Source organism: Malaclemys terrapin, chromosome 6 (assembly GCF_027887155.1).
Source record: "Malaclemys terrapin pileata isolate rMalTer1 chromosome 6, rMalTer1.hap1, whole genome shotgun sequence".
In the NCBI taxonomy this organism is placed as follows: Eukaryota; Metazoa; Chordata; order Testudines; family Emydidae; genus Malaclemys; species Malaclemys terrapin.
The window spans coordinates 133,303,582-133,317,035 of NC_071510.1; the positions used below are offsets into that span (position 1 = coordinate 133,303,582).

At 61.5% G+C, this 13,454-nt stretch overlaps 1 protein-coding gene across 1 annotated transcript in view; it reads right to left on the bottom strand.

Annotated features, from left to right (window-relative positions):
• The window catches only part of NPR2 (natriuretic peptide receptor 2), an 81,292-nt gene that overhangs the window by 33,457 nt on the left and 34,381 nt on the right, over nucleotides 1-13,454 (bottom strand). The window contains exons 2-3 of the mRNA XM_054031912.1: nucleotides 11,150-11,349; nucleotides 3,909-4,022 (exon numbers count right to left, since the gene is read on the bottom strand). Coding sequence (XP_053887887.1) covers nucleotides 3,909-4,022; nucleotides 11,150-11,349 — 314 coding nt within the window. The remainder of the gene's footprint in view (nucleotides 1-3,908; nucleotides 4,023-11,149; nucleotides 11,350-13,454) is intronic.

Genomic DNA, 13,454 nt, shown 5'->3' on the forward strand with positions numbered 1-13,454 from the left:
CACAGCCCCCAGCTCCATGGCCCCGATACAGGCCCTTATGCCTGACACAGTCACAGCTCCATGGCTCTGATCCACAACACAGGCCATACAGCCGCCCATGCCTGCCACAGTCCCAATTACCAGAGAGCCCCGCACCCGACATGGCCCCTATCCCTGACACGACCCCACAGCCCCCGTGCCCCACCTGGCAAGGATGGCGCAGAAATGCAGGGCTTCTGAGAAGGGCACGGAATGAGCAGGGGCTGGGGAGACGCCCGGTATAGGGGGAGAGTGCAAAGATTGGGGCTGTACAGGAGGGACCCAGGGTGACAGGTGAGGGAAGGGGGCTGGGGTGCTGCTGCTCCCCTCAGAGGTCCGGGCTGTGGGGTGCAGGGGCTGCTGTCCTAGGGGCTGTGTGAGCACCCGCCCGTCTCTCCCACCTGCAGCAAGACCTCCCAGCTCCGTGGGGCAGGAGACCTCCCAGCTAAGCAGCTGACATCTCTCTGTCCAAGCTCCCAGCGGGAGGTGCCTGGGGCCTGCACACAGCAGGTGGGCTCCCCACACGCTCCCCAGGGCACCATCAGATCCCCTGGCTTGCCCTGGGCCGCACCGGCAGGCAGCGGGAGAACCCACTCCAGCTCCGTGGGGTCACACCTGGGGGGCTGCGCGAGGCCCTTGGGGACAGTGGGGGTTGGGGGAGAGGGCAGCTTCCCAATCTCACTCCAGAGACTGCTTGGCAGAGAGGGTCTGCACCCAGGCACCGAGCGCTGGAGCTTCCTGGCCTCTGGCCCAGCAAGCCTGGATCCACCACTGGAGCTGTCCCCTGCCCGTCATTGCTGTGCAGGCCGTGAGCTGGCTCCTTGTGAGGGGAGCGTCCGCACCCCCCGCTCCGCACGGGCAACACCAGGGGACCGGGTGCCGCCCGACACAGGGAGCCAGGCAGTGCCACAGCCTGAGTGTCGCCCATCACAGTGCTGGGGACGGGGTCTGCCAGGCAGCCACCCCAGGGCCCTGCCCAGCCCAGCCCAACTGGGAGTGCCACGCTCCAGAGACTCACCAACAGCAAGAGCGACCCCCGGCTCCAAGCCCCTGCTCCAGCCATTCCATCCTGGGGCCCTCGGCCACCCACCAGCCCAGCCCCATGGGGAAGCTCCTAAAGGTCTGTCTACACACCAAAGAAACCCCCATGGCTGGTCCCTGCCAGCTGACTTGGGTTGCGCTGCGGGGCTGTTTCATGGCTGGGGCTGGAGCTCAGGGCTCTAGGACCCTGCAGGGCGGGAGGATCCCAGAGCTCAGACTGCAGAATCCACACTGCAGGGACGAGCCCCACGGCCAGCCGGGGGGTTTGCTTTGCTGTGTAGACAGACCCTGAGACGACTCCAGCCTCCTGGCAGAGCAGTGACTCCCAGCCCCCTGGCCACAGGGCAGTGAAGTCTGGGGTCCAGCTCTACCCACGACTTTCACATGATGGGGCTGCACTCCTAGAGTATCCCCACTACAGCCACTCTGCCCTCATAGGAGGGATCCCAGCACACGGCATAATCAGGGCAATTCCCTTTGTTCATAAAGATACGGAGAAGTTAAGCAACTCATGGTGCTACCTGAGCCAATGATCCCCAGACACAGCACCAGAGGAGCTGAACCTGCCGCAGCCCCTCGGCCAAGGACGGGACGGTAGCCCCATCACTCAGGGCTCTCCCACGGCGAGGCACAGGTCCCTCCCAAACTGCTTTTAACCCTTAGTATTGTGAGTCTGGCTGGTCTCATTCAGCACAGAAGTAGCTGAGCCTTCCCTGAGCTTGCAGCCTCAGTGACACCTTGTGGCGGAGAGTTCCGCAGGCCGATCACACATTGTGCATTTCCTTTGATCTGCTGCCCCTTGGTTTCCCTGGAACTTCCCTGTCCTCATGGCACGTGAGAGGAGAGAGAGGCTCTCACGAGCAGCCACCCCCAGCCCACGTGCACCACAGGCACTGCCGAGAGCGACAGCCCAGGCAACTCCCGCGGCAGCGTGCCAGATTCGACTGCACGCGGCGCTCCTTCTGAATCCGGAGGTTGCTAAGCGACGCTCTCGGAGCATTCAGAAGCCCAGGCCCTTAGCAGCACAGAAACGATAGGTCAAGGATGCCCTCAGCCTCCACCTGCCCGCACCGCAATCAGGGGTTGCTGTCACTGGGCAGGGCACTGCAGCGGCAGTAACTCCGGGAGCGCTGCCGGCAGGGCGCAGCCCACGCTGCCACCATGAGACATGGCCCTGCTGTCCTTCAACAGGGACCATCCCCAGGGCCAGGCCTCAGCGAGGGACAGAGTCTGTGGGGAGCCCCCACTGCCACTGCTGCGTGGGGTTGACATGCCAGAGACAGAGGGAAGCGTGTGTGTGTCAAGGCAGCGCGCACACGTGTAAGGGCAGGTTGTGTGTGTGTCAGGGCAGCGTGCACACGTGAAAGGGTGGTGTATGTGTCAGGGCAGCGTGCACACGTGTAAGGGCGGCGCTTGTGTGTCTGGGCAGCGCTTGTGTGTCAGGGCAGTGTGCACACGTGAAAGGGTGGTGTGTGTGTCAGGGCAGCGTGCACACGTGAAAGGGCAGCGCTTGTGTGTCTGGGTAGCGTGCACACGTGTAAGGGTGTATGTCCGTGTGTCAGGGCAGCGTGCACACGTGTAAGGGTGTATGTCCGTGTGTCAGGGCAGCGTGCACACATGTAAGGGCGGCGTTTGTGTGTCTGGGTAGCGTGCACACGTGTAAGGGCAGGGTGTGTGTGTGTGTCAGGGCAGGGCGTGTGTGTGTCAGGGCAGCACTTGTGTGTCTGGGCAGTGTGCACATGTGTAAGGGGGTGCGTGTGTGTCAGGGCAGCGTGCACACATGTAAGGGCGGTGTGTGTGTGTCAGGGCAGTATGCACACATGTATGGGCAGCGTGTGTGTGTCAGGGCAGCATGCACACGTGAAAGGGTGGTGTGTGTGTCAGGGCAGCGTGCACATGTGTAAGGGGGTGCATGTGTGTCAGGGCAGCGTGCACATGTGTAAGGGCGGTGTGTGTGTGTCAGGGCAGCGTGCACACATGTATGGGCGGCGTGCACACGTGTAAGGGTGGTGTGTGTCAGGGCAGCGTGCACACGTGTATGGGCAGCGTGTGTGTGGCTGCATGTGCACACGTGTAAGGCCAGCATGTGTGTCAGCGAGCGTGCACACGTGTAAGGACAGTGTGTGTTTGTCTGTGTAAGGGCTTCCTACAAGTTCAGCCAGTGCCATGCGCGTGTGAACAGGACCCTGCAGCCCCACAGCACAGACCTCAACAGCTGGGGCTCACAGAGAAGCACTATCAGGAACGGGGGCTGGGCGGGGCCCTAGATCCCCCGGCGCGAGTGGGCCAGGAGGGGCCCCTGCTGACCCGTGGCACAGCCAGAAGGGTCCTTTGCTCCTACCAGCCTGTTCCCTTCCTGCTTGGAGCCCTGGGAGAGGTTTCCCGGAGCAGGGCAGATGGGTGGGATGGGACTGGCCGGCCGCTTCCCAGCCAGCAGCGCGCGCGCGCGTGTGTGTGTGTGTGTGTGGGGGGGGGGGCGGCTCATCCTCCACACTCCTGTGCTGGGTCCCGCTTCCTCTCTCACTTTTTCATTCTCTCCATCCCACCCTGCGCCCTTCATCTCCTGCTGGCTCGCCCAGCCCACCCCTGCTCCGGGGAGGGGAGCCAGCCTGCACGCCCGCCCCCAGGCTGGTCTATGCCTACGGCACACATGGGGCAGGCCGGCCCGGCCCAGCCCAGCCCAGGGACCAGGACCAACATTTTACAGGCCTTGCCAAGGATGCTCGGGCCGGGCCCAGTCCCCGTAGGCCTCTTGGGTCGTGCCACGGCACCCCTGCCCAAAGCCCAGCAGGGAAGGTGCCGGGCCCACAGCAGGCCTGGCAACGCACCGGCAGGCCCAGCCCACTTACCAGCGAGTAGCCGAGCTCCACCTTGAACTCCTCCTTGGCTCGCAGGATCAGCTGGGTCTGGAAGTGCTGGTACTCGGGGTTCTGGGGTTCGTGGTAGGTGATCACCAGCACCGTCTGCAAGGCAAAGCACAGGCCACTGCCTCGTACCCAGCAGCGAACCCACCCTGCTGGGGCCAGGGAGGGGAGGGCGACAGCCCCACTCAGAGAGGGGTGCTCTGTCTCAGGGGCCCAGGGGTGACCACGTGGGAATTTTCTGTAACATTTTTATGTAGTCTATGTGTGCCTCAGTTTCCCCTGTGTGCTGCAGTGTTACCTAGTGGGTAGAAAGGCTTGGTGCTCTCTGCAGCGGCTCAGAGACTCAGGTGTGGATGGTTCCCTGCAGTCTGAGGCTTGGGCCCCATATCCAGGGAGTTTGTGAGAAGACAATGGCAACCCCAGTCACTGGGACTTTGATGCCTAGCAACCAGCGGCCATGGACGGCTACCTCTCACCAGGAAGCCCAGCAGCATTTGCCCAGCTGGAGAACAAAGGGCTGGGGAGGTGCCAGGGGGTGGTTAAGGGCTGGCTGCTGAGGGCTTGGGGCACACACCGACTGGGACACAGCGGTCAGGGGCCAAGGCTTGGGGCTCTGGGCGGACCTGACCAGCTATAACTTTCTTTTCTCTAGGCTAACCAATGACGCCCTATGCTGTGAGCCCGACTGTCTGCCCCCGCTGGCGCAGTGTCCCTGCAGACGCTGGTGGAGGGGTGCGTTGCTCCCCAGGATCGGACAGGTCTGCCTCGGACTCGTTGAGCGGAGCTCACGGGGTGGAGCGGGGGGCTGCAGGCCCAGGGGTCCAGCCTAAGGAGGTGGAGAGGCCGCGTGGCTCACCCTGGAGGAAAAGTGACACTCTAGGGGGTCTGGCACATGATGGGATCCCTGCAGAAGCTGTTCCAAAGTTGGGGTCATAGCACCGGTCCTGTGGGTCTGACACCATGTGCCCCCTGGAGTCTCCCGGAATCCCCCCCACGGGTGGGGTCCCACGCCCTGTGGCCTGCTCCTGAGGGAGAGGGCACTAGGTCAGGCTCCCCACAATCACTGAAGAGGGAATGGCTTTGGTAGGGGCCCCCAAACCCAACCCCAGGCATGGACCTGGAAGCCCTGGTGCAGTCCTGACCCCTGACCCCTGACCCCCAGGCTAGCATAGGCCTGACCCTGACTCCAGCCCTGGCCTGGCACAGGTCCGACCCCCGACCTCTAGCCAGGCCTGGCATAGGCCGACCCCTGACCTCCAGCTCCAGCCTGGTGCAGCCCCGACCCCTGACCTAATCCCGACCCCTGACCCCCAGCCCCAGCCTGGCGTAGGCCCGACCCCTGACCTAATCCCGACCCCTGATCTCAGCCCTCACCTGGCGTAGGCCTGACCCCCCAGCCTGGCATTGGCACGATGCCCAACCCCCAGCTCCAGCCTGGCATAGGCCCAACCCCCAATCCCTAGCCCTGGCCTGTCCCCTGACCCCCAGCCCTAGTCCTGACCCCTGACCCTAGCCCTGGCCTGGCATAGGCCCGACCCCTGACCTAATCCCGACCCCTGATCTCAGCCCTCGCCTGGCGTAGGCCTGACCCCTGACCCCAGCCCTAGTCCTGACCACTGACCCCCAGCCCAGTGCCCGGCCTGTGCCATGTGGAAATTTTGGTAATATTTTTATGACCCCCATGTGTGCCTCCATTTCCCTCTGGACGTGGCGTGGCCAGGCTCTGCGTGGAAGGGAAGGGAGGAGGTGCTGACTCAGCAGTCCGGCTGGAAACCAGAGTCATTCACATGAATAAACCCCCACAGGCGTGTGAGTGGAGGCTCCAGAGAGCCCCAGTGGCGGGACAGTCGCACCGAGTGATAACAGCCGAGGAAGGAGGTTCTCTGCCTCGTTGCGGGGAAGCAAAGCAAAGCCCGGAGCGGAGAGCACAGGTGGCGGTGCCAAGAGCGGAGTGTGCAGAGACACTGAGCACACACCTGGGACAAATGACAAAGGGCGAGACGGCGAGACAGGGCCCAAATGGATTCTGCAGCAGCTTGGCTGGGGCTTGGCTAGACTGACCCGTCTGAACCTCTGCATCTGTCTGCTGACCTCGGGACCTTCGCCCGCTGCGCCAGGTGGCTAATAAGCTGCTGCCTCGTGCCCTGGGGGAGCTCCCTCGGGGGTCTGGCTCTGCAGGGAACCGATAACAGGCTGGCTCACCCCTTAACAGCTGGAGAGCTGGGGCTGGCCCACCCTGGTTGCAGACTGAGCCCCCCCAAGAGGAATCGGGTGATGCCAGGAGAGAAGCAGCAGGAGGCCGCGGAGAAGGGGAAGTCCAGGAAGTTGTGGTTATGTCTGCAGAGAGCCAGGCTTGTCTACACTCAGAGTCAGGCTTGTGTCGAACGAGCTGTGCATGTCTCTACGCTTCCACTTGTCTCCCGCCCATGCACGCGCCCTGTTACGGCGACGCAGTAACACCACCAGTCCTCCAGCTGCTATCCCACAATGCCCAGCACAACCACTCTGGTCACAACTGTGAACTCGGCTGCCCAGGAGTCACGAAGACCGGAACCCACCACCAGACATTTCTGAAATGCCTTTCCCTGGGTGCCCAGCTCACCTAGCAGCTCTCCACGGTCACGTGCAAGCGCCCAGCCAGCGACGCGCTCCAGACGCGCTCCTTCCCGGAGGTGCCGGATCTCCCGGGCCTGTGGGAACACCGCTATGCACCGGCCATAGAAACGTGACAGCCGTGAGCAGATTGCTTGGGGGATGCAGGAGAAGGGGTACGGCAGGGACCAGCGGCAGCGTCGCATGAAAGCAAAGCAGCTGTGGTGGGTGTACCAGTCAGCCAGGGAGGCCAAGCCACAGACCTGCTGCTTATACGAAGAGCTGCAAGCCACCCTCAGCAGAGACACACACACACCCCCGCACACCACCATGGATGCCTCCAAGAGCCGGAGCCAGACCACTGCAGCGAACGGAGAGGACGAGGAGGGACATGCAACTGGTGGGTCCTGCTACGCCACGAGACAAGACCCGTCTGAGACTCCCCCAGGCCAGTCACTCCCGCCTGGATGCGCCTGACGCATGGGAAGGAACAGGAATGCATTTCTTATGACAGTTTAAATGCAGTGGTGGTGACGGAGCGCACTGTGAAAGGACAGCCATCAACTTCTCACTCATTTACTCGTACAAGAGGAGACAGCAGCACACCGACCAGAGGGAGAGGTGGTATCTGCCCTGTAGAGTTAGGCAAGGGTGGCAGGTGGAGCAGCTTATTGATGTGCTGAGGGATGTTCCTTGCCTCCTCCCGCGAGCTCTCGGTGAAATGTTCACGGAGAGACTCTGCAATCCTCTCCCGAAGGACTCTAGGGATGGCAGCCCGATTTCTTCCTCCACAGTAGGACCCCGTCCCACACCAGTCTGTGATGAGCTCGGCTGGCACCACTGCAGGAAACTGGCTTCGGGACACCAGCAGCCGCTGTGGTCTCTGTGCTTCTCGTGAGCGAGAGCTCAGCTGAAATCCGCACGGCCCATCGAGTGCCTGTACTCAGTGCCTTTGCCCCATGCGTGTGTGTAACATTCCCTCGCCCCCCTGCCGCCAGACTCCCCAGACGGCAGAACGGAGCTGGGCACAATCACTCAGGGCAGGTGTCAACGAGAAAGTCTTGTTTAAAATGCAAGGGGAGTTCTGCACCTTTGCGTTCACTTTCCGTTGTGACTACGCTGACAAGGTACCGCTGTGTGCTTCAGCTCCAGCTCTGCCACTGCGGCTTCGGGGGGTTCCCCCTCCTGAGCCAGACGAGGAGGAGAAAGAAGAGGACTTGGGAGGTGTGATGAAGTGGGGGGGGGGGGTTGTTTTCTGTGGGTTTCCAATGGTTTGCATGCAGAGGGAGTGGGACACAGTTTCCCCGGGTGTTACTGGTTTAACGAGGTGAGGGGAGAGGGAGTTTGTTGTTACAGAGGACCGGAGAGGGAACTTGGGACCTCAGCCAATGGCCGGGAGGATGGATACTCCAGCGACCAGTGTCCTGGTGACCCGGAGGCCCAGCTGAGGAGGCCCAGCCGGTTCTGGCCAGTGGGAGGACAATGGGCTGCAGAGTGAGGACCCAGTGACCTAACCAGCCGGTTCCAGACAGAGGACAGAAGGGAGGAGAGGAGGCCCCGGTTCACAATCCTGTTTACCTGGAGAGAAAACAGTGGACAGAGGCAGGGCCTGGGGCCGGTGATCTCAGATGCCCAGCTGGGAGCAGGGGGGCTCTGGGCTGGAGATGGGAAGCAGGCAGAGCCCACCTGGATGCAGAGAGACAGGGATGTGCTGGGCTGAGGGAGGCCAGGCCTGAGGGTCAGAGAGTTTCCTGTGCTGTGTTCAACGCTCAATAACCCTTTTGTGTTACGCTGGCTGGGAGTCACGCCGGGCTAGAGAACAGGGTGGCATCAACCCTTTCGGGGGTGGAGGCCCAGGTGGTCCAGAGCGAGGGGACTCCCTGGGGGGGGCCATGGCAGAGACAGACGTGCTAAGGCTCAGAGAGGTGCAGCTCCAGGAGGTGGAGGGGCCTAACCCCAAGAGAGAGTGGACCCCCGAGAAGGGCTGTCCCCTGAAAGGGGCACCCCCCCCCGGACCGCACAGGGCCACAAGTGGGCACGGTCTGTGAGTCCGTGACAGGATGCCATGTCCAGTGAGATCCTGCAAGCCAGCGCTGCATCCGATTGTGAGCAGAGGGCCCAGAGCGAGAATATTGCAGACTGAGAAGGAAAGAGCAGACAAGAGAAAGGCCCCAGGGTCCCGGCAGGCCAAGGAGAGGGAGATGCACCAAGCCATGATGGAGCGTCTCCCGCAGCAAACACAGATGCTGCAGACTCTTGTGGACCTACAGGTTCAACAAGCCCGGGCTCGCCTCCCTCTGCAGTCCGTGGAGAGCTCCACTGCAGCACCTCACTACAGCCCTGCTAACAGTCCATGTCGCATGGGGGCGCAGCCCTGCCTGCACCCCTACACCAGCCAGGACAAGCCAGCTTCCTGTACACTGACAGGAGAGAGCCACGGCCAAAATGGGATGAAATGGACAAGAATGTTCTTTCCCCTTGATTAGGTCTGTTCCTTTCTTTCTGAACTTTTTATCGTATTGGTTTTTAATTGCACGCCATTTCTGTGCACTGGTTTTGGTACCCAATAGAGTCTGGTTTGGGGACCATAATTGATCTTTATTTAGCCACACGTGCTACAGAAGGCCAGTGCTACTGAAAGCACCCCCGACTTGTTATTGTCCAGGGCACCAGAATTCTTGGGCTCAGCCACACACACAGTGTGACCAGGATAAAGGTACAGCACGCAGCGCCAAATGAACAGGTCCACTGACAAGCTGTTCTCATCAGAAATGGCCCCCAGCCCCTCCATAATTCTAACAGCCCCAACACGTAAGGGCCAGGTGCAGCCCTGTCCCCCACGCCGCACTGTCTGGCTCACGGGTAAAGGGCGCTTTCAACGCCTCCCGCAACCGCACAGCTCTGCACTGAACTCTTCTCTCAGTCCTTCTGCCTGTCTGGCCAAACTCAGGAGACAGCCACTCCCCCTGCACGCTAGCAGCAGCTTTTCCCCCAGTGCCTCACCGGTATTCAGCAGGCAGCTCTAACCACTGGGATGTTTTTTCTCACTGAGAGCTAATCTTGTGAGCAAACACCACCAGTGTCTCTTCACTTGACCAAAGCACATTCCACTGGCACATCTTTCCTTGGTGCTGTCCAGGTGGCCGGAGTACACTTCCGGAGCCCGAGGAGCAAGGGGTGGGCTGGCTCCCCCAGGATCACTACGGGCATTTCAGCATCGCCAGTGACGATCCACTGAGCGGGAAGGAAGTCCCTGGTTGCAGCTTTCTGATCAGCCCTGGGTTCTAAAGATGGGAGCGTCAGCACCTTCCCTGACAGCCAACGCTGATGTTGGTGAAGCGTCCCCGTGATGCACCAGCGTTGCAGAACCACAGAAAAGCCCGTTCTGCCGATGGGCTCTGTGGCAAGGTGGCCTGGGGCCAAAATAGAGCTATACGTGCCGTCTATTGGCTCCACGCTGTTCGGGAACCCCATAGCTGCAAACCCATCCACTATGTCCTACACGCTGCCAAAAGCCACAGTCCTGCAGAACAGGAGACGATTAATGGTCCTGCAGGCTTGCATGATGACGGCTTGCGCTGCGCATTTTCCAATTGCAAACTGATTTCCCACTGACCGGTAGCATGGGGCGTTGCAAGCTTCCACAGTGCAATCACCACTCGCTTCTCTCTGTCACTGCCGCTCTCGCTCTGGTGTCCCTGCGCTGGTGGCCTGGGGTGAGCTCGGCACACAGATCCAGGACTGTGCCAATGCTCGTCATCCCAAACCTGCACCGCAATGCGATCCCACCGGTCACTGCTCGTTTCCCAGCCCAGAAGCGATGCTCCATCGTCTGCAGCTGTCCTGTGAAGACCACCAACAACGCTGAATTGGTTTTCGTACGTCCCACGGCAATCTGTCCTCTACGAAATCGTCACATTCCCTGTTGATGCGGTTCTTCCTGCAGCTCTGCAAACACCAGAGGCTCGTGCATCCCATGTTCGCAACACGTCTGACAAGAGTGCAGAGCGGTGCAGGCTCCACGCTCCCGTCACAGCCAGCAGACTGCGAAGTGCTGGGCAGGTCTGCAGGACTTTTGAAAAAGGTGCAAAACGTACAGCCTAGGGATGGCATTTGGGAGGATGTCGCGTGCTGGGGACTTGCTGCCTCACTCCCTGTCACCCCTGCACGAGTCGTCTCTGCCCCACGTCGCATCACCAACATTTGCCCCAAGCCGGCGTGCCGGATGATGCGAGTTCACGCTGGGACACCTACCCATGGAGCATGGCCACCAGCCCGGCACGAGGACCCCAGCAGGCATGTGCCCGAGCCATGTACTAACTGCAGCGGCTTCGTGCCAGCGTCCTGTGCGCCAGCCGAGGTCTGTAGCTAGACATGGCCTGAGGAGGCTCCGGCAGGGCCCAGAGTCAGCAGCTGGGGGAAGGCCCCACTCCAGGTGGGAGGTGCTGGGGGGCAGGACTGTGCCCGGCTGCCTGAGTGGGCGACTGCTATTTGAGTTTATCATGAGAGAGACGCTGAGCTGGGGCTGGAGGGGCAGGGGCAATTGGATCCTTGGAGACTGGGGGCCTGCCTAGGGGCTGACACGGGACTGGCGCGGGACAGGCCCGAGCCCCGAGCCCCAGCCCCGGGGATACCTGGAAGGCCTGACGCAGGCCCACGTCCTGACTCTGTTTGTTCTGCCAGGGTTTCAAGGCGTCGCGGGTGGCACTGGCACGCAGGCTCTCCCCAAACACGTCCACATAGAAGAAGACGTAGTCGCCGTTGGTCAGGCTCTCCCGCTGGGCCAGCCTCATAATCTGGTGCAGCATCTCCAGGGGGCCGCAGATGTAGATGACTGTGGGGGGAAACACAGGGGGGCGTCAGTCACTGTGGGGAAGAGATGGGAGGGAAGGGGAGGTGTCAGTTTGCTGCAGAACAGAGACAGGCGGAGGAGGGGGACAGGCAGTGTCAGTCGCTGTGGGGCAGAGACAGGCAGAGAATGGGGGTGATGTGGTGTCAGTCGCTGCAGGGCAGAGACAGGCGGAGGAGGGGGGACAGGCAGTGTCAGTCGCTGTGGGGCAGAGACAGGCAGAGAATGGGGGTGATGTGGTGTCAATCGCTGCGGGGCAGAGACAGGTGGAGGAGGGGGGACAGGCAGTGTCAGTCGCTGTGGGGCAGAGACAGGCAGAGAATGGGGGTGATGTGGTGTCAATCGCTGCAGAGCAGAGACAGGCGGAGGAGGGGGGACAGGCAGTGTCAGTCGCTGTGGGGCAGAGACAGGCAGAGAATGGGGGTGATGTGGTGTCAGTCGCTGCAGGGCAGAGACAGGTGGAGGAGGGGGGACAGGCAGTGTCAGTCGCTGTGGGGCAGAGACAGGCAGAGAATGGGGGTGATGTGGTGTCAATCGCTGCAGAGCAGAGACAGGCGGAGGAGGGGGGACAGGCAGTGTCAGTCGCTGTGGGGCAGAGACAGGCAGAGAATGGGGGTGATGTGGTGTCAGTCGCTGCAGGGCAGAGACAGGTGGAGAGTAAGCATCAGTCACACCTCACTGCACAAACACATGCCCCTGCTCACACCCGCAGGCCTGGGCTCTCCCGACGCTGGCCAGCTGGGATCTGCCATGCGGCTGAGGGCTCCGGGCCCCCTGGGAACACACCGAGCTGTCCCAGGCAGGAAAAGCTGGGAGTCTGCACAGAGCCGGGGGGACTGGTCCCAGTGTGATGCAGGGCCCAGAGCCCCGACGGCCCAGGCCTCATGGAAGGTCAGCGCACGAGGCTCAGGGCCAATGCAGGACTCACACCAGATCAGCAGAGGAATGTACCCAGAGCCCAGCCCCACCACGTGGACGGGTTCGCAGGCACTGCCAGACAGGATTGACCCGGCAACCATCAGCCCAGGGTCCCGACCAGGGGCAATGCGAGATACTCCAGAGGAAGGCGCAACCACCCCGCAGTAGCAGGTGTGGGATTATGTACCCCACATTAGGCCCCATCCTGGTCTCTAATTGTTAGAGATTGCTTCAAGCCCTGAGAACAAAGTTTAATCTCCCTGTGACGAACTGGGCCTGTTCTCATGGTGGTCTGTGAATGCTGACAGGGGAGTGTGCTGGGATAGTCTGCATTGCAGGATGGGATCTGCCCGAGGGCGCCCGAGGGCGCATACCTGAGTGTGTAACATGAGAACCCAGGAGGGGGTTGGAGGCCAGGCGACTCCTTAGCCCGGGAAACTGAACAAAGGCTGTGGGAGGGGTCGCTGAAGGCAGTGTGCTGGAAGCAGGCAGGAGAGAGGGCTGGGGGGCAGAGATGGCTCTGACCCCCCAAAGGGGGGTGGGCTGGCATGCCCTGGGACCCCAAGCTGGACCTAACTGAGGGGGGCCCTGTTGTCTGTGCCTGCAAGACCTGTCTTGGACTGTATTCCTGTCATCCAAATAAACCTTCTGCTTTACTGGCTGGCTGAGAGTCATGGTGAATCGCAGGAAGTCGGGGGTGCAGGGCCCTGAGTCCCCCAATACTCCGTGACAACTGGTGGCAGCGGTGGGATCTACTGCACCCCGTGGACGGCGCTTCCTGCAGTAAGTGACTGGGGAGCAGTAAAACGAAGGGGGATTGACGGGGACCAGGCCGGCTGAAGAGTGGGAGAGAGACGGTTATTACCCCTGGGAGTGTGTGACCAGCGAGAAGGACTTTTGCAGTAACAGGGTGTTGCGGATTGTGGGGGAGTTAGGGCCCTGCACCCCTCTTCCCGAGATTCACTGTGACTCTCAGCCAGCCAGTAAAGCAGAAGGTTTATTTAAGGACAGGAACACAGTCTCAAGCAGAGCGTGTAGGTACGACCAGACCCCCTCAATTAGGTCCCTCGGGGAGGTTCAGGGAGCTTGGACCCCAGCTTGGGGTTCCCTGCGTTGCACCACCCAGCCCCAACCGAAACTAAACTCCAAGCCCCTCCCGCTGCTCCTCTCCT